We start from the raw sequence: 19,896 nt of genomic DNA, 5'->3' as shown, positions 1-19,896 counted from the left end.
GGCGGTCCCCCGGACCCCACGTTGAGAACCGCCGCGCTATAACCAACCGTCGGACGTCGCCGCTCGCGATGTCGCCGATTGCTTCTCTCCGACCGCGCTTGTGATTTTCCTCGTGGCTCTGCGCCGCGCTCTAGCTCAGGAGTTCTCTTGTTTTTGTTGTTGTTGTTGTTGTTGTCGTCGTCGTGGTCGTCGTGGTCGTCGTCGTGGTTGCTGTTTTTCTGTCACCAGCTAAGTGCCAGGTGGCTGTGTTTGGGAGGCTAAGCGGCAGAGCATATTCTGTACCAGGCGGATGGTAATTACCAGGTGCTCAGTCTTGGCACTGGAGGCGTGTTCGGAGGTGGTGGTGGTGGGTGGTGGGGAGTGGGGGGGGGGGATTGGGGGTGGGCTGGTGAACCATAGGATGTGTGTATATATGTGTGTGTGTATGTGTATGTTTGCGGCTGTGTAGTATATGTGTGTGTTTGTGTATGTTTGCGGCTGTGTAGTACTGTATTTTTGCCTTACGGCTACTGATTTTTACCGCCCTCCCCTCCTCCCCTCCTCCCCTCCCCTCCCCTCCCTCTCCCTCTCCTCCTCTCTTCTTCTCTTCCTCCAGCTGTTCGAGCTGCTGGGCCCAGAGGGACTGGAGATGATCTCCACCCTCCTCCAGCGAAGGGCAGCCGTAGTCGACTCCCTCCTCTCCGTCCCACCTGACAGGCTCGGCTGCCCACCAGGTGAGACGAGCCCCCCCCCCACCCCCCCCTCCCCCCCGGTGGCAACCAGGTCATCTCCATGGCAACGCAAAACTCTCCGCTCGGAGCGAGAGCATCACGGGCAGACCGGGCATGAATTTATCTCGATTAAAAGAAAAAAAAAAAAAAAAAAAAAAAAACCTTTAGCCCAGATGACATATTCAATACACCGAACCACGCTGACGCACCGGCTGAAGGTCATATCGCTAGTGTAATTCTTCAGGCTATTTATTCATTCTTGTCTTTCTTTCTTTTTTTTTTTTTTTTTTTTGCATTTTCAGAAGCAATAAAAAAAATGATTTGTGCACTCATATAGTAACAGGGGAGCGCGATTTTTTGATGCATTACTGTAGATGTGCTCCAGAGCCGCAGCCTCTCAGTCTTTGTCTGCTGTGTTTTATTCTCCCGGACCCCGGGACCGAATTTAAAAACTCCCCCCCCCCCCCTTTGCGACTTGCGTTTCTACAAGGTTTTTTTTTGCCACCGCGAGGACAACAACCACTCGTAGATTTCAAAGTCAAACCTGATCCCCCCTCCCTCCCCCCTCCCCCCTCCCCCGAGTCCTCTTCCCACGCCGGCCGCCTCTTGGAGGATTGTCAAGGTTCGTTCTCTCTCTCGGGGGTGGGGTGGGGGGGGAAGCCAGGAGTGTGTAATGTACAGTCCGGGGGTTAGGACAGGTCCTCTGTTGTGGCGGGGGGGGTCACCGCCCCCTTCGCCGCTGATCCATGTTAAGATGTTAATCGCTACAGCGGCAGGCAACGCTGTCAAGCCCCCCTGCAATCCCCGCGGATCTATCAGATGGTTTTGATGCTGTAATCGATACTCATCTCTCAGAACTCGAGAGCCTCAAAGATTACGATTCTGGCGTGGTGAGGCTAGAACCGGCCGATGCCGCGTGTTGGATAGCGGTCTACGACTAGTCCGATTTAAGACGGGAGAACGTCTTCATGTCGAATATTATCTCGGGAGGTCCAGTGATTTGAAATAATCGGCATGATTGTCAGTGTTTTTAATCCGGTGCGAATCCGCCATGTCTATCGTTAGTAAAGTCGAACTTCCAGTGGCAATTTCCTCCTGTATTTTGGCGAAGACAGAAGCAATAATATAATACAGGGCGAACTGAACTCTAGTAATTTCAGCCTTAATTTGTTTTTGCCGTGTGTTATTTGTTAGTGTTATTTTCTTCTTCTTTTAGACACACGATTGCTCCCTTCCTCCTGTCATGAACAATAGAGGCAGTAGTGGAATCTATAGACTTGGCGTTTTGTTTCGCTACACCGGGAAATGACAAATTGTAAAATCTAGAACTCCTACATATGTCCTAGTGCTAACTTCATTATCCTGTGTGAATGTGAAACACAGAGGTTGTTCATTATTTACACAAGGTCCTCACGTTACACCCGTATGAATAGGGGCTTGAGTAATACTAGCACATGATGGCTTCCCTTTCTGTTAATATGATGATGCTCTAGATAGGGATACAGTATGCTTGAGATATTTAACAGCAAAAACAAAAGATTTGAATGGAGGCGCGAGTAGATACATAAATGCACTACAACGCTCTCTTTAGACACAATGCAAACAGTTTGCCTCTCTTGCTTCATAAAATCAGATTTCAGCATTGGCCCGTCACCAGCAGGTTTGTTGTGATTGATAGTGAATATCAGTCAATACCTTTGGCTGCTCAGTCCATTTCATTATGTCAACTTTCTCTAGATTCAAACAGAATTGTATCCACTCTCCTCATTTTTGTAGTATTTCTCTGCCCTTTTCTGCCAAATACTCTCAATGCTCCCAACAGTTTCTTTCTGTCTTTCTCTCTTTGTCTTTCCCACGTCTTTCCTTCTTCCTTTCCCTTAATGCATATCTATCAATGTATCTATCAATCCATCTCTCGCCTCAGCTGCGTAGCACTCCCGTTCTCATGCGTGCCTGTCAAACGGCTCAATCCACCGAAAGGCCATTACCCAAAAGATTGGCCATTAACTTCAACCCGATTCTTCATTATTTCTCCAGCACTTCTTTTTTATGTCGTGTACCTGGATGGATGAAGACCAGACTAAAGCCTCCCTCGCGGCCAGGCTCTCTATTTCTGTCCTTGCTTTAATACCCCTCATGAATAAGAGAAATAATAAAATATCATCCCGCACTAATAGGCACGGAGGCCGACTCGTGCCTGGTGTTGTTAAGCGGAGTACGCCGAGGCCTGTATGGTCCTGTACGCCTCTTCTATGGACTAGGCCTCTTCCACTGGTTTATGTCGGAGCCTCCCCCAGCGGTATAAAGTTCATCGATTTTGTATGAGATTGTATTTCGGAAGCCGCCCTCCTAGTGGCGTACCCGCCTCCCGTGCACATCTGCTACTTCCAAGCGCCGCCGCCGCCGCCTCTTGACCTCTTTTCTCCCCTCTTCACGAGGAGGCAGATTCCTATTCCTTCATAAACCGCGCAGAGCGAGAGTTGCGAGTAGCCGAAGATATCGGTGGGAAGATAAGGATGGATAATTCATCATTGCCGGAGCTGTCTTCTGATCCGAATGCGAGGCGAGGCATCAAAGACCGGCAGAAGATTAGAAGAGAGAGCTTCTGCTTTTTCAGAATAATCCTTGAACCATTTAAAGTCATACAAGCTCAGCCTTTTGAGTTTTTGGAGTAATTTGATAGTCACAAGTCCTAAATATAGATTTTAATGGTGGATATGAAACAGTAAATGAGCCCTCACTTAATTAATGTGGACTAGTAACTCTAATTAATTTAGCAGGTTAAATCATTGATGGTTCTTACGGCCTTCTGTCTCTGTAGTATCTACAGTAGCTGTAGTATCAGATACTCGATATTTGATAGAGGGGTTTATGTGAACCGGGCCATTTTATTTCATTACAGTGGACTTCTGACCTGATAACCAGGTGCAGTGGTAGTGTAGCTCAATAGTACAATGATCTCAGCAGGCCTCTCTTCTTTCACGGTATGGGATGGACAAAATCATAGTGACGAGAATGGTTTGGTTTGTTTATGGAACAGTGATACTGATACTAATTCCCTTTAACACAAAAGTTAAGCCACCTGAACTCATTTTCCACCCCGGCAAAAGAGCTCAGCGTCGCCACGTAAAGGTTAACTGTTAATATTTAATCGTTTTGAGGTATTAACTTCCTCTAGTGTCGGGGTAATGTTTGTAAAACTTTAAAGAGCTTATCTCTCCTCTGTTTCTCTCCCCCTCATCAGTCTCAGTGGCAAAACAACGTTCAGAAGTTTTCCTGCTCTACATTTCGGGTGCGTTCACACCCGGCGTGTTTGGAGTGGTTTATTCAAACTCTAGTGTTCCCTCCTTTAGTTCAGTTTGTTTGGCCAGGTGAAGAAAATGCCCTTTCGAACTTGGGCGGCACCAAATATCTTTGAACGGGTCCCAGCCCCCTTCCAGGAGAACTGCGGTGCAGGAGTGAGAAAGTAATCTGTAACCAATTACAGGAAACTACCCCGAAATGTCAGGATTTGTGGGTATGAGGAGATGGATCCGATAGCTTGGAAATCCTAGCATAACAAAATGAACTCATCATTTTCAGCTATTTCTTCATGTGTTCTTAACTGTATGAACACCAGAGAAGGTAAATTGCGGCAGAGAGAGAGTGGATTTGGAGTTGTTTTCGACTCTCCCTTGGTGCCAAAATCTCTAACCTCACGGGACGACAGGTTACCAAAACTCTGTCCAATAACGGAGCTTCTCGTGAGTCCATGTGACTTTTATTTTCAAGCTTCTAACTGGGCAGTGCGAAGGTAAACGAACCAAATCCGAAAAAAAAAAAAACCACAGCAAAGTAAACATTTCTGCTATGGCTCGGACCAAAGAAGACAAACTGCTTCCAACTTCCGCTCGTGCCGCCCCCTGCCTAGCGAACAACTTCTGATCAGTGTCAAGAAGTTCACCTGCCAGACAGCTTTTGAGATTAGCGTTGCCTTGACGACCGCGGGCGAGGTCAGCCGGGGCGGGGAAAAAAAAAAAGGCTGATTAAATTTTCCACTTTTTGCATGCCATCAGGAAGAGCGGGATTTAGCGGGAAAGCCTGTCTCTTGCTGATTAGCTTTCAAAATTGCGGTTTTGCAGCCCGGCACTTGCGTGTTTATCAATGTGCAGATACTCGCGGGCGGCTCATCTCCACATTTCAAACGGCCGATGGGAGGCGGTGGTTTATGAGTGGATAAATGCTGGAGCCGCCTCTTTGGTACCCTGGAAAGCTCATACACAGACTCTGATTTGCAGACTTTGAAGACTGTTAAAGTTGTCGACGGCCGGCATTGTAAGAGTTAGGGCTGTTAGTAGCGTTTTACTGGCTTATCTTGCTTATTAGATAATATAGAGTGGATTGTGACAGGAGAGATGGGTGGGGTTGATATGCATCTCATGGGTTTGATTGGATTTGGCCTGTTGAATCGTGAATACGTGGCATGCCGCTCGGATCCTATTTGCTGACAGATAATCAGTCAACGCATCAAGAACCACTGTGCTGGAGCTTCAGTGCATATGGGTCATGCTGACACTGCAATACAATACGTGGCTTTGCAAAATACCCCCTCTGTTAGGCCAGGCCGAGACACTACACATGTACACCCGTATAAGTGTATTCCTAGTGATGCTCATTACTTTGCTCTCCGCCGCCTTATCTGTATTCAAGGGCTGCCTTCCACTAATTGCTCTCTATCTGTTTACATTTGTTTAGAAAAGCAGCAGTCTCCAGGGAAAAGGCGAAATTTGAATGGAGCAAATTCCCCAATCATATCCAGCAAACTTAGTAATTGGCGAATGCCCCGGCACAGCGGCGGCGAGCTCATGCGGAGAGAGGAGAGACGGGGCTGGGACTAGATCAAAGAATTGGGGAGGAGGAGAATGTACATCAGCCATGTCAGGAGGTTGGGAGGGGGGGTTTACTGACGTGACTGTGTCCCAAATGCAGTGATGAAGAAAGGGGAAGAGGAGCCTTTGAGATGGAAATCACTGGGAAGTTAGAGAGGGCATTTGAGACGGAATAAGATTCTCAAAAGAGCTTTTTGAGTCCTGATAGACTCAGAGAGAACGGGGGTTTCTGCTGGATAACGCTATCACTTACTAGATCGTTCTCTCTTGTCTTTGTGTTCGAGGGAGGAATGATCAAGCATGGGTCTTTCTAGCGCAGTCACAAAACGATAATACCGCCGGCTGACGTTGCTCCTCATTCCACCGAGGCCTAGATGTAACGGGAGCTCGCACTCGTAAACGGAAGGAAAAAACCTCTGCTCTTTACGGTTCCGACGGGTTGCATACCTTTAGCACGTGAGGACAGAGATCCTGTCGGTTTGGACAAAGTCGATCTCCCTTGTCTGGAGAAATAGTTGGATTTCTTTTGAGATGATGCAGCCTTGTGATGGAGCCATGTTACCTTCCACTGACCCGGACTGAACCATCTCCAACAAACCTAACAACAGTCATCTACCAGTATATTTTTAAGACGTATTCATTCTCGAGTATTTTCTTTGAGGCTGTGTTTTATGTAGGCTATTCTGCGAGCGAATAGTTTTCATGGTCATGTCAACCCCGATTATGGATTTTTTGCCTCTTCGTCTGCCTAATATCTCGAGTGAGTGTTATATGCCAATGCTCAACATAACTCATGATTGAACTGGAAAAGAAACCATGCAGTTTTTTAGCAAGGCAGTAAAATACTCAATAATTAAGATGTGTATTTTGAATTCAATCAAGGTCCAAATTGACCCCTGACTGCCCTAGCTGGCTTCTTTTTTCCTCTTTGGCTAGCTACTCCATGCGCTCGTGGAAAACACTATTAATGGATCTCATTACTTATTGTTTGACAGACAATAGGCTTTTATGTTTAATATTGAAGTCAGCATCACTTTTGGAGAGGAAGAGTTATAAGAGGGTAACCATTGAACAACAAAGCCACGTTGTAAGAAAGGTGCAAAGGAATACATGTAGGAAAGAATCTTCTTTATGTGAAACCCTCATGGTCACAGCTCTTGTTTTACATAGAAGCGGAGGTTAACTTCTGACTTCAACCTGACTTTAAATAGAGAGAGAAATAGAGAGAGGTGAGGCGTTTGTCTCCAGTGCCACCAAGGCGCTCCTGTACCAGCATTATTTTCATTTCACAAAAGCCATTATGATATTCTATCAAAGGCTTTGCTCGAAAGGCGTCGAAGTTTTAAATGGGATTGATTCATGACATTTCGCTCGTGAGTATAATCGATTTTGGCATTTCTTGTCGGGGATAATGCGGCTGTTTATTGCCGTCGAATGAGAGGAAAGAGAAAAATAACCCGCGCGGTATCTACAGTAATCTCAGCACTTCGCAAAATGAAGGGGAACGGGAGCAACACTGCCAGTGTTGCTCCCGTTTCAAGATCATATCATATCGGAAGCTTTCTCGCGTGATTCCCACCACCGTGGTCTTTATATACTCAATTAACACAAATAAGGTCTTCTGTTCTTCGTGATGCGATGGAAGCACACTGACCTAATGCTGTCATGTGTCATTAGAGTATTTTCTACCATAGGCCCTTCGTCCTTCTGCGTTGCTCTCCTCGCTCTTATCCAAAGGTTATTCTTCCACTGGAGCCTTTGTTTGACTTCCAGGTGAACGTGATGCCTGGTAGCTTCCTTCCCCCCCCCGGGGCCTCTACATGGCCGCCTTACTCCCCCCCCCCCCCCCCCCCCCCCCAGAGAGTCCGGTCAAGTCCGCGTGACTCTCCAGCTGCGAGGTAGACACAGGGTTGATGACAGCACCCTGTCGCAAGGCTAGGGCTGCCAATTAAACCTGCCTCCCGCCGCATAATTAACACAGCGGCAATAACGAGGAGGAGTCTTAATTAGCGCGGCCCCCCTGATCCGGCGATAAGGCGTCTGACAGCCGGGTGGAAGGAGAGGCCGGTGTCAAAGGTCGAGCTACCTAGTCCAGCGACACAGCCAGCTGGGGGAGTTGACAGCTCCAATCTGGTATAAATAGCCTCCCATTGAGTGTGTGTGTGTGTGTGTTTGCGCAAATGTCTTTGACTTGGGTCATTAGGCGCGAGCTTGTGTCGAGGAAGTGTAAAAAAAAAAAAACCTGGAATCTGTTTCCCAGATTTGATATACCTTAACAAATGGCTCTGTCGTGATTTTAACAAGAAGGTGATGATACCAGTGTTTTTCCCCCGACAAGCATCTTAGACGATTTCCTAAGACAGTGGTCCAGATAGATAGGCCTTTTTTTTTTTTTTTTTTTCTCCTGCTCAAACACAAAGTGCAGCTGTGAGTAGCAGAGAGCAAGAGGTCAAAGGGGCGCGGAGAGCGGAGCGCAGTCAGATCATTATAATTGCCACGCAACACAGATTTTGGCGGCAACTTGCAAGCGATCTAATTTGCGTCGCCCGACTAACCTGAAGTAACAGAGGAGAACGGAAGGATGGACGAGAGGAAGGTAGCGATCGCTCCGTTCGCTCCTGAAGAAGAGGATGAGAAACCCGTTCTGAACAAGAGGATGTAGGCAAAGTTAACGTTACTCACCAGAAAACTGTAAAGAGGCTGCTTACTTCCCTCCAGGCGATGCTCATTTTTTTTCTCTGTCTGACATTGATGTGCTGCATGTCACCATCATCCGCATTTGTTCATGATTCTACAATCAACATCTGTGATTGATCTAACATCCAACAGCATTTTTGTAATCCTTGCTCTCACTGTCAGTCGGTTTGGTTCGTGTCCCATAATAGAAGGTGTTACGATGAGTCATTTCACTTGGATGAGGCTAATGACTGGCTACAACTTATCGTAGTTGATTCATTAATTCATTTCTCAAAATCCACTTTTTATGCATTGATGATCATGAGTGTCGTATTGTGCCTCATGTTCTAACCACCAAAATCAGGAAGGGCTACTTATATGTGTAGTTTTGAGATTTATGTATCACTCCTTGTTGAGGTTTGCCCAGCTTGAGTCAAGGTTTTAATGTATTCATTTATTATACAATGTTGAGATGAGATTATTTGAATCATAATTATTTGGTATGGTATGGCCAGTCGATTTATCAAATGCCTTATTTGTTATGTTATGTTGGCTCCATAAAACACCTGCCTTAGAACTACTCTTGAAAATCTGCTTATGATTTTAAGGGCCGCATTCGTTGCAAAGGCTTTGGGAAAACGCCTTGGAAACGCCTCGAAAACAAACACAATATCTACCTCGCTTTGCTCTTCATAATGCATACGGCACTACAAAGGCCCGGGGAAGCGGGAATCCAGGAGATTTGGAGGCAATCACTGTTGGGGAGGGCGCGCATAACAAGGCGTGATGGCTCACAGATAGAGAGGAAAGTAAAGGATGGGGAATGGTTTAGACAGAGGAATTGGTGCATTCGGGGGAGGGGGGGGGCGGTGGTGAGGGGGTCGGGGGGGGGGGTTCGGAGAGGTAATGGGAGGGAGGGAGTGACAGGAAGAGGAGGAGAGCTGGGAGGAGGAGAGGGAGGCTGCACACAGCAGGTAGAGCCCGCTAGACGAGATAAAGAAGAAATCATTCAGTCAATCAGCCCGGGCCGCGGTGCAATCATCAGATCTCATCTGTTTTCAAGAGCAATTCTGCCTTTTATTGAGCTGTTGTGCCTCTAACAGGGAGGCTGCACTGGGGGCATTAACCCTCGCCGCGCCACACACAAACTACAGATGACGCTCACAATGGGCTTTCAAGATCTCTGCTTAACTATGAATCAGTTTTTACTCACTCCCGATAGCAATGTGTGGTTTTACTCAATGAGAACAAGCGGCTTTGATTTCTCTGAATCCTGGGATGACTAAACACAGGTTTTCTATAACACCTGTAACAAGTCTGAAAACTCTTAAAATGTATTAAGTTATATTATCTAAACTCAAGGCCTTAAAAGGTCTTGATGGGTGAAAATGGCATTTTAAGGCTTAAATTCAGTTTTAGAGGCCTTAAAAATGTTGTTGTGTTGTTGACTACAGTTTGCATTTTCACATTGATTTCAATTGCGAAATTCATCTTGTATTTCATTCTGTAAATAAAGGATAAAAGTGTACAGTACAATTGTTGCTATACTATGGACTATAGGATGTGTAGGTAAATCTTGTATTACTTTGAATTGTTTGCATTTCAAAATAAAATGAATGTTGGACTTACTATTGTGAGTTATACCATAAAGTTGGCTGGTCATCTCTAACTATGAGATGTCCATCTACTGTATACGACTCCCCTGTACTTCACATCTTTACTTACTTCCAATTCTTTTAAAACCATTAATTATGCTATCAGATCGTATGACTGGTTTAAAATGCTGCATAAATTCTCATCTTGGCAAGGCTGGTTTCTGGCACTGTGTGCCTTGTAAATGGAACAGATTGCACTTTGAATTTCCTTTCTTGCCTCCTTCAGTGATTTTAAAGCAATGAGTCTCACATGCTCTATGGTTTTTACATTTGCTTTTTATAATGTATGTCCCTGTATGTTGCTGATTGTGTGACTGAAATGTGATCTCAGCGAGGCTGCCCGATATTTAAAGGAATCCGGTCCAATCTAACCTCTGATGTCGCGGCCTTTCGCCTTTCATTTAAATCTTTGTTTGTGTTCCCCTTCAGACGGCAGCCGCAAAGGCAGCGGCGAGGCGAGCAAGCCCATCTTCGGGTGCCAGGTGACCATCCAGTCGGAGCAGGAGAAGCAGATGATGAAGATGTACCGCAGGGAGGAGAAGAGGGAGCGGAAGAGAGGGAAAGGCGCAGATGACATGGACTCTTCAGATGCTGCCTTCTACTTTGACCCCAAAGAGATGAGAGCGCAGAGGTAGATCAGCTCTCGAAACTTCTCTCCGTCTTCTCCCCCCCCCCCGACTCCTTTGTCTCTGTTCTTTTTCTGTCTCTGTCTCCATCCTGTGCTCTCAAGTTTCAACATGGAAAACCCCACAACCTTTTGCATTTTTCATCACAACTTGGCTGCAGCTTTACAAAAAAGAAAAAGAAAAAACACTACACATATTGACTGAGCAGCTCCTCGCATCTTTTTTTTTTTTTTTTTTCTATAAAGGATTTTTCTGAAAGTTTAATTTCAGGGGATGAAAAAAAGAGCAGCGATCTGTTTAATTAAAAACTTAGCATGGCCAAATCCGCCAGAGTGTGAAGGAAAAGATTAGTAGAGAGGTAAGCCACTTTAGGAAGGAACATTATGCCTCACATCTCTGCCTTTCATTTGTATCATCCATCAAGCGCAGTATTCATCCTAAAGCACAAAAATGGAGATGAGCCTGCACGTATGAAAACCGCGGGTTCGCAGGTGTGACATCTTGCATATAATTGGTCCAGTGTAAACATGTTGAAATGATGTTGCCGGTTATTTTGATTTCTTTGCAGTTGATCTGACTTTAATTTGACATAGACTTCTCTCATGTTCCCCATCTGGAAAAGCCCAGCCTCACCTCACCAGACTTTGTTTTCCACTATTTTTCACGTCAAACACGTTTTGTCCCGGCTCGCACAGGGAGCAGGCCCTGCTGACGGCGCGACGCGAACCGGTGCTGAGCAGGGAAAGAGTGTACGAACGTATTCGCTATCCCAACGTCTACGACAGCTACGCCGAGGCCACGAAGACGCCTGCGTTCGTCGGAGGAGCCAAGGTGAGGCCCGAATAACGAAAATTGGTTAGACAGTTGCCAATGTAGCAGTGGAAAAATGCATCTAAAATGCCACAGCTCTCTTCCGTTGACTCATCAAGTCTTCAGGATTCTGTGGTAGTTCTGCGGTGCTACTGTGAAGTCTGTGGTATGAGTGTTCTTTGTGCCCTGATTTCACCTTGTGGCTCATCTAAGGCTGGGGAAAGACACGACTTTTAGGTCCAATTACAGACACAATTTGGCACCATGACTGATTCAGCGCTAGCATGTTCCAGTTGTACAGATGATCTTGTGTGCGACAGTTCAGCACTTTCCTCTTTTTCACTCCTGATTTAGTCCTCCTGCAGAGTACAACAGAGGAAAAAATAATACAGGAAGAGTGGAAAGTTTAGTTTTGGTTCTGTGTTTTCGTAGCATAACTGATTGTCAAGTGAGTTCCCCAAATCCAACTAGTCATCAAGTGTGTGTTCCCTAAATCCAACTGGTCATCAAGTGTGTATTCCCTAAATCTAACTGGTCATCAAGTGTGTGTTCCCTAAATCAAACGGGTCATCAAGTGTGTATTCCCTAAATCTAACTGGTCATCAAGTGTGTGTTCCCTAAATCTAACGGGTCATCAAGTGTGTGTTCCCTAAATCTAACTGGTCATCAAGTGTGTGTTCCCTAAATCTAACGGGTCATCAAGTGTGTGTTCCCTAAATCTAACTGGTCATCAAGTGTGTATTCCCTAAATCTAACTGGTCATCAAGTGTGTGTTCCCTAAATCTAACGAGTCATCAAGTGTGTGTTCCCTAAATCTAACGAGTCATCAAGTGTGCGTTCCCTAAATTCAAATAGTCATCAAGTGTGCGTTCCCTAAATCCAACTAGTCATCAAGTGTGTGTTCCCTAAATCCAACTAGTCATCAAGTGTGTGTTCCCTAAATCCAACTAGTCATCAAGTGTGTGTTCCCTAAATCCAACTAGTCATCAATCGTGTGTTCCCTAAATCCAACTAGTCATCAAGTGTGTGTTCCCTAAATCCAACTGGGAATGTTGTGTAATATTTACTCAGTCTTGGATGTTTTACACAATACAAGTTTACACAAATGAGCAGTCTTTAAATGAAGTTATACCGCATTCTGTATTTTTCTGAATTTCTCTTTTTGAGAGGAAGGTAAGTTGATTCATCTCCCGGCAGCGCCGCAGCGCTTCACGTTCCCACCTTGACACCCTCAGTCACGCAGTCTGCTCCTTCATTACACCCCAGTACCCAACAGATTACCCACAAGCCTTTGCTTTAATCCGGTTTTTAGAATATCTTCATTTTAATTCCTGCTCTCTTTCACCCATTACTTATTAGCATAGACCTCTCTTGGGTGCGTTTCCTCAGTATTTTCAAAGGGAGCAGGTAGGATATGGGAATTAAAAGCCATTTTCGGCTGTTGGTCGATTGCCAAAATCTAAATAAACTAGATGATTGGGTTGTCTCTCATGACTTTGAATATCCTTCCAAGGGTTCTGTCGGTTTTGGAGTGTGTTGAAAAGATGCTGTTTTCGAGCCGTCGAGGTCATTTTGTGATTTTCTGTCTCTGTGTGACGCTCAGATGCTGCTGCCCGAGGGAATCCGCAGGGACAACACTAAGATGTACGAAGAGGTGGAGATCCCGCCCAACGAGCCCATGCCCATCGGCTTCGAGGAGAAGCCCATCTTCATCTCTGAACTAGATGAGGCAAGAGGCACCTTGTGTTTGTTTGTGTTTGTTTTTGTGTGTGTGTGCTGTATGCGAGTGTGTGCACATTTGTACATTCGGGTTAGCTCGCTGTGGGTTTTTGACGGCGGCTAACAGTTTTGGATTGAAGCTGCCGATATAGTATGCTGATTTTCCAGACCAAAAGATTCCAAAGGTGATGTTTCCCCTAGAATTGTATTCTTGTCAACATCAAAAAGCCTCTGAAACATCATTTAGACCAGCGATTCTCAACCTTTTTCATAGCAAGGACCCTGTAATTTAGTCCACATCGGGGCCACAGACCCCCATTTGATGAGATTTTGTCTCTTGGACCCAAATCTGCAAATATTATTAATGTTAGACATGATTTTGTCCAGAATCCCATGACTATCTGTATTGTAGGTAGAGAGATAACAGTGAAGCTATGATCAAAACAGTCATTCTTCTACATTCCACTGATTGTGTTAACTTCTTGTAAATGAAATAATGCTGAAGTTTAACAATTCATCAATTTGATTGGGGACCCCCTGGAACCCCCTCAAGGACCCCTGGTGGTCCCTGGACCCCACGTTGAGAACCACTGATTTAGACCATGGGACACTAAAACTCTCCATTGAAATCGAGGATGATAATTGTGGTAAAAATATACTAATACTATACTAATGCCAATAATCCAATCAGACTGTCACATTAAAATAAATTAGTTTATTGCCTTCCTATAGACAACCAGTGTAGCGTTGATCATTTCTACGACAAATATGTAATCAATCAAACTGCATCATATCCATCATATTAGAGATGGATGACACTGACTGAACCATACCTATTTTTAATAAATACCGGTGCAGTATATCAGGAAAAAATCAAATCCTAGTTTACATATGAGCATTTGCGCCTTTTTGAAGTGTGTGTGTGTGTGTGAGTAGCAGGACCGGCCTGTGTGTGTGTGTGTGTGTGTGTGTGTGTGTGTGTGTGTGCGGTTGCCAGGGGGGAGTTCGCCCGGTGCCAGCGCGTATATGTGGGACCCGCTATCCTCCATCTCAGCGAACAGGGGAGGACTGTGTGGCTGTAATGGCCAGTGAGTGATGTTCCCTCTTAATGGAAGTGCTGTAGCTCTCAGCCAGCTGTCAGCGGACACAATGACCCGTCACTCTGACTGACAGCTTGACTGACAAACACACAGTCTCACACACACACACACACACACACACACACACACACTCGCATACATACGTCGCCCTAGCCTCTGGCGGACTTCGCCGAAGCCACTGTTGGCCCACAGTAGGGGTCAGCGGGCTGGAGAGGCAGGTGTTCAGCCCATCCCGAACACCCAAACCCCCCACCCCCCCACCCCCCCCACCCCCCTCCATCAGTCCTTTGGGAAGAGCTAAGGCTAGGGGGGATGGAGATGACAACAGCAAAGTCCACACACACACACACACCATCATTGTCTTTGAAAGGCGAGCGCGCCCGTCCTGTCCGGCGGAGCGGGCTTTGTAATCCATCATTACGGCCCGGCACTAGCCGAGGATCCCGCGGCGCGAAAAGGTCGCCCTCTCCTCTCCGAATTTGACCTTTTGTCGATGAAGTCTCGGGAGGGTCCGACGCCCCCCACCCCCCCCCCCCCACCCGTAAGCCGCGGAACCGTTTTTTTTGTCACACTTCAGCGGACCGGTGTAACTGTTCACCTCTCTTAACCTTCCCGTCACTCATGCTAATGGACGTCATAATAAACAAGAGTCAGCTCCGGTGTGTGTGTGTGTATGTGTGTGTGTGTGTGTTTGTGTGCCGTGACAAATTGATAAACGGATGGTTTAATCATGTCCACGCAGTCGCTCTTGTTGTTTTTCACAGTTTAGGAAAGCTGGCTCAGGTGTGTGTGCGTGTGTGTGCGTGTGTGTGTTTGCAAAGTCTTGAGTGCCGCCTGTCAATTTCAATCTTCATCAGGGCGGCCCTTGAGGACTTGACCATTAACGCGTCCATTAGGAACGTGGATGTATGCAACGGGACCGGAGTGCAGTGTAGTGGGAATAGCATTATGTATGTATGAATGATGGCGACGCTGCAGTTTTTTTTTTTTACGTTCCTTCCTCCTTGTTCAGACCTTTTGCTTTTAGCTGCCCGGGCATCTAGAAGCCCCTGTAGAAGTAACTGCTCTTTGGACTCGAAGCTTTTAGCAGCAAACTCAAATCAGACCTGCAGCAATTATTTATTCACACCACAAGCAACTTGAGAAACAAGTTTGAAAAAGGTTTGTGTTTGCATGTGTGTATTTGTTGTGTTTGTGTGTGTGTGTGTGTGTATGCCGTCGTGTAGATGTGTGCACACGTGTACATTGGGCCATCATATGACCAATATGGGTTTTCGAAGGCCAATACCGGTGATGAATGATGAATTAGAATCAATTCAGGTGAAGGGCTTCCCACAGACAACCAGTGTAGCATTGATCAATTCTACAATAATTATGTAATCAATCAAACTGCATCATATCCATCATATCAGAGGTGGATCACAGTTAGGGCTGGGCGATAATTCAATATTATCGATGTTAAAATATCTTCATATCATCACGATATGATTGATGATATGAAGATATTTTAACATCGTGACACACGTTTCTGCTGTCTAAATTGATGATGACAAGCAAACTTTACTTAAAAACTCTCATAAAATGAGGTATGGTTGGAATATTATTTGAATATTTCTGTTTTGTTTGACATCACACCTAACATCACCATTCGGTTCAATGAGATGAACATTAATTTGATTATTTAACGTGATTTTGCATACATGAACCATATTGTGTATATTGATATTGAGAAAAATCCTTATGATTATCGTGATATTGATTTCAACCATATTGCCCAGCCCTACGCCATCATATGACCAATATTTGTTTTCGAATAATTTTTTTAGATTGAAGCTGCCAATAGCCAATGTTATGTGCTGATATTCAGTCTTTGAATATGACTGTTGTCATGCCAAAATTTCACCAAAAAATTGGAAAGTATTCAGTATAGTGATAATAAAGATAAAACATATTCATGCATACCTGTGTGGAATCTGATCAAAATGATGAATGATGAATTAGAATCAATTCAGGTGAAGGGCTTCCCATAGACAACCAGTGTAGCATTGATCAATTCTACAATAAGTATGTAACCAATCAAACTGCATCTATATATCCATCATAGAGGTGGATGACAGTGACTGGCAATTTTTAATATCGGTCTGATCTATTGGTAAACTGATATATCGGCTTGACCCTAGTTAGAAGCCCATCCATTTTCTTTCTTTTTCTTTCTTCGGTGAAGTGATGTTACAATAGAGAGTGACCATCGAGATTAATAGAGTTAATTGAAAATGAATGGCGAGGTATAATATCTGCCATACGTACACAAACACACTGTATGTCTCTGCAGTCAACACAGGAGCATGGACAGATGAAGAGGCCGGGGAGTCTTTGAAATACAACACTGTCTAGAGGTAAATAGGCCTCATCAATTTCCGGCCTCCTCACAATGTTTGGGTATCGGTCGAGTCTTCCCCTTTCCGTTAAGTGGGATGAGTTCAGATGGATTGAGGGGAATTTATCTCTCTCGGGGGAGTTCATTTCCCGGAGAGGAGGAAACAATTAATTAAGGAATATCACAGGAAGAAGTTTGTGGTTCTGTTTTACGGAGTGCTAATCAATGAAGTGTGTTTTTTTACTGTCCGTTCTATCAGCCATTACGGAATTCCTGTCCTGGCTCCTCCCGCGAAGACTTAAGCCTAAACAGTATGAATAGGAATTGAATGGAAACTCTCTGAGGCACCGTCTCTGTCTTCTTCTCTCTCATTTTCTAAAAGGCTTATCGTTTTTTTTTTTTTTTTTTTTTTTTTTCTCCTTCCTGCCCCTGTGTTTCTCCCTAGCTCTCCGGCAGATTTGCCTTCATCTCCGACGGTCCCCGTGTAACTGATATAGATTGATATGGAAGCTCTTCTGCTGAGCGATGTGAATTAGCCTCAGTCAAGCGGCGGCTGTATTCATTAACTTAAGCCCGGGCAACTCTGAAACAAAGTGCCTCACTCCTCTAAAGCGCCTGCACACAATGGCTAATAAGTCTTTACGTGCTATTAGGAAGGCTTTGAAAGGCAGGGCTGAAAAGTCTGATGCCTCCACCGCCTCCCGCCCCCCCCCTCTCCCGTCTCCGAGTGCCGATTGTCATTTATTGAAAGCTGTAATGGGAAACAGGGCTGTGCCGGGCTTCGTGCGACTTTAATAGCTCTGTGAAACATTAAAAGTGGGGAATTTATTAGGGTGCTTTTTAACTAATGAATCAGGGTCTAGGCGTCCTGCACTTGCCACTGTGGTAAAAGCCTTCCTAATTTATCCGAATAAATATGTTAGAGAGTGTGTCGCGAGCGAGAGCAAATGTTGCTCTTGCTGTAGCGCCGGCAGACCCATACACACACACACACACACATAGAGAAGTACACTAGCGCACTACCGATGTATCTCATAATACAAACACCAGAAGGTACATAACTCAAATATAGACAGAAGCCTGACAACCCACTCCACCGCTCTTCCTATGAACTACTAATTGATAGGAATTCACTTTCAAGCCTGCTAACCGAGTCTTGAGATACTGTATGACAAATTCCCAGAGGGAAGCAGTCTGCAGGGGAAAGTATTTAGGAGTGCAGAGAGCTTTTGCTCCTAAGCCGATGGTACAGGAGATCCCTGGTGGGGGGGGTGCTGAGAGGCATAAGTGATGAGTGACTGTTCGCTACTGTATATTTTCCCTCCGGCTGCTCACAAATGGATATTAGACACTTGGGACGTCTTTATTGCGTGATTTTTTTTTTTATTACGTGCTTTTGCTCGTTCCTCACCCGAGCGATCGCGGGGGTCATCCTCGGTCCGAGAGCTGGTCGGGCTCTCGGACTCTTTTTTTTTTTTTTTTTATGATGGATGAATCACCGTTAGAGAGGGCTCCGGCCCGCTCTCCTGGCCTCCATCTCCTGTCTCTTTTGCCCACAGCTCAAATTGGTAGGTGGATGTGTCCAAACCTCTGAGAGAAATGCAGCCGGAGGTGTCAAGTGGAGGTCTACCATTTAGCACTTACAGTCTCAGGTGGAAGTAATGGGTGAGCGGGCACTGGCAAGCGCGGTCATTCCGGTATATTGGCTTCCAGTCCGCCGCCATCACCCTCTCTCAGCATCCCCTCCGTTCTCCCCGGCTGTTTTGACACCTCGCCCTCTGCTCGGCCGGCCGAGTTACCGCGGGGGGAAAAAAAAACAAACCCAGAACCGAGCTCCATCCATAATTAATCCACCTTGATTGCATTTCCTAATCCGGTTTTGATGCGGTCCACCTCGGCTCCGCGTGTGTTCGCTTAGCCTCGCGAAAAAGCAGATCCGGAGATTGAGAGGGAAAGCGCAGGAAGCCTTGAAGACACACTCAAGACTTTTTCCAACTCTTATCTAATCTGAAGGTGGAGCCTGCGAGAGTGGCAGCACTCTGTCAAACGGCACCCATACATCCCGTTTTAAAGCCGCGTTTTATCTGGGAACCTTCGAAAGAGGTTTGTTTGGCGGTGTTTGGGAGACTAGAATCTATAAATTGAATTTAATAAATGAGAAGTACAGAGTTGGACAGAGTAAACTCAGGTAACACTTGACTTCAGTTGTACTGTGATGCGTTACAATCAGATTATATCCCATTGGATGCAAAGTTTTTTCACAGTGTAATAATCAGAAAATTACATTCAATTTAATATCTTGTAATTAACCACACATTTGCTCCATAAAGTATTCAACCCCCTATGTTTTGAGTGGAAAAGCCTCTGAAATAGCATTTAGACCATAGAACACAGACATTCTCCATTGAAACTACTACAACTAATAGCAATAATTACATATTCATGCATACTTGTGTGGATTCTGATCAAATTGTAACATTAGAATCAATTCAGTGCAGTATCGATCAGAACTACAAGTAATATATAATCAGTCAAACTGCATCCAGTGCATGTGACTGGACCAGATCCTATTTTTAATGAAAGGCCAATATCAGCCCCATATATCGGTCTGACCCTGTGTTTATTATATTATATATTATGCTCTGATTATAACAATTATCCTGCCTTATTATGCCGTATGTGCACCACTTCAAGTCAAGTGTTAATTATTTTTGATTAATAAATACTTGCGTGTTGGATGTTTTTTGAAGGGAGTGGGACGCAGGCTGGGTTATGCCGGGTTTGTTAGGGGTTTTTCGGGGCTCACGAGGGTCTTAGTGCTTCTTCAGCAGGTGCCTACGGACGAAGTGATGGATTACCTCCCTTTTTTCCTATCTCCCTCCCCGACTCCCAGCTCTCTCTCTCTCTCTGCCTCCTTAGCCGCCTCTCCCCCTTCTTCCTGCTGCTGCTGCGGCCCTGTAGGGAAATGAATGGGCCTCCTGTTTGCTGCATCTGCATCTCACTCTGTCAAACTCCACCATACATCTGGTGTGGATGGTGTGTATGTGTGTTCGGTGTGCACGCGTGTCTGTAGCACCAGTGCGCTTGTTTTTGCGGTTTAGCTCGTGTGTGTGTGTGTGTTTGTGTGTGTGGGTGTGTTTGGCCAGGTCATTTAGTACCCTGCATGCAGGCTTGGAGCAGGCTGATAAGCTGTTTGCAAAAACTGGCAATTAAAAGTTGATCAGGCTGTCAATTCAAATGGAATGAAATGGAACCAGAAAGTAATTAAAAGGATGGCGTGAAAACGACAACAATTATATCTCTTAGCTTCCCATTACCGATGCACAGAGGAATTTAATTAGTTTAGCGGCTCATA

At 45.3% G+C, this 19,896-nt stretch overlaps 1 protein-coding gene across 1 annotated transcript in view; it reads left to right on the top strand.

The window, feature by feature from the left end:
- ascc3 (activating signal cointegrator 1 complex subunit 3) overlaps positions 1-19,896 on the top strand; it is a 144,259-nt gene that overhangs the window by 20,838 nt on the left and 103,525 nt on the right. Inside the window, 4 exon segments of the mRNA XM_071534812.1 lie at positions 596-713; positions 10,339-10,540; positions 11,231-11,366; positions 12,949-13,074. Of these exon segments, the coding sequence (XP_071390913.1) occupies positions 596-713; positions 10,339-10,540; positions 11,231-11,366; positions 12,949-13,074 (582 nt within the window).

Source organism: Centroberyx affinis, unplaced genomic scaffold (assembly GCF_046629955.1).
Source record: "Centroberyx affinis isolate AG114_WGS23_722 - 3 ecotype Tasmania unplaced genomic scaffold, CSIRO-AGI_Caff_v1 ptg002631l_1, whole genome shotgun sequence".
NCBI lineage: Eukaryota > Metazoa > Chordata > Actinopteri > Beryciformes > Berycidae > Centroberyx > Centroberyx affinis.
Note: the sequence above shows the minus strand (reverse complement) of the source record. Positions and strands in the feature narration are given on the sequence as shown.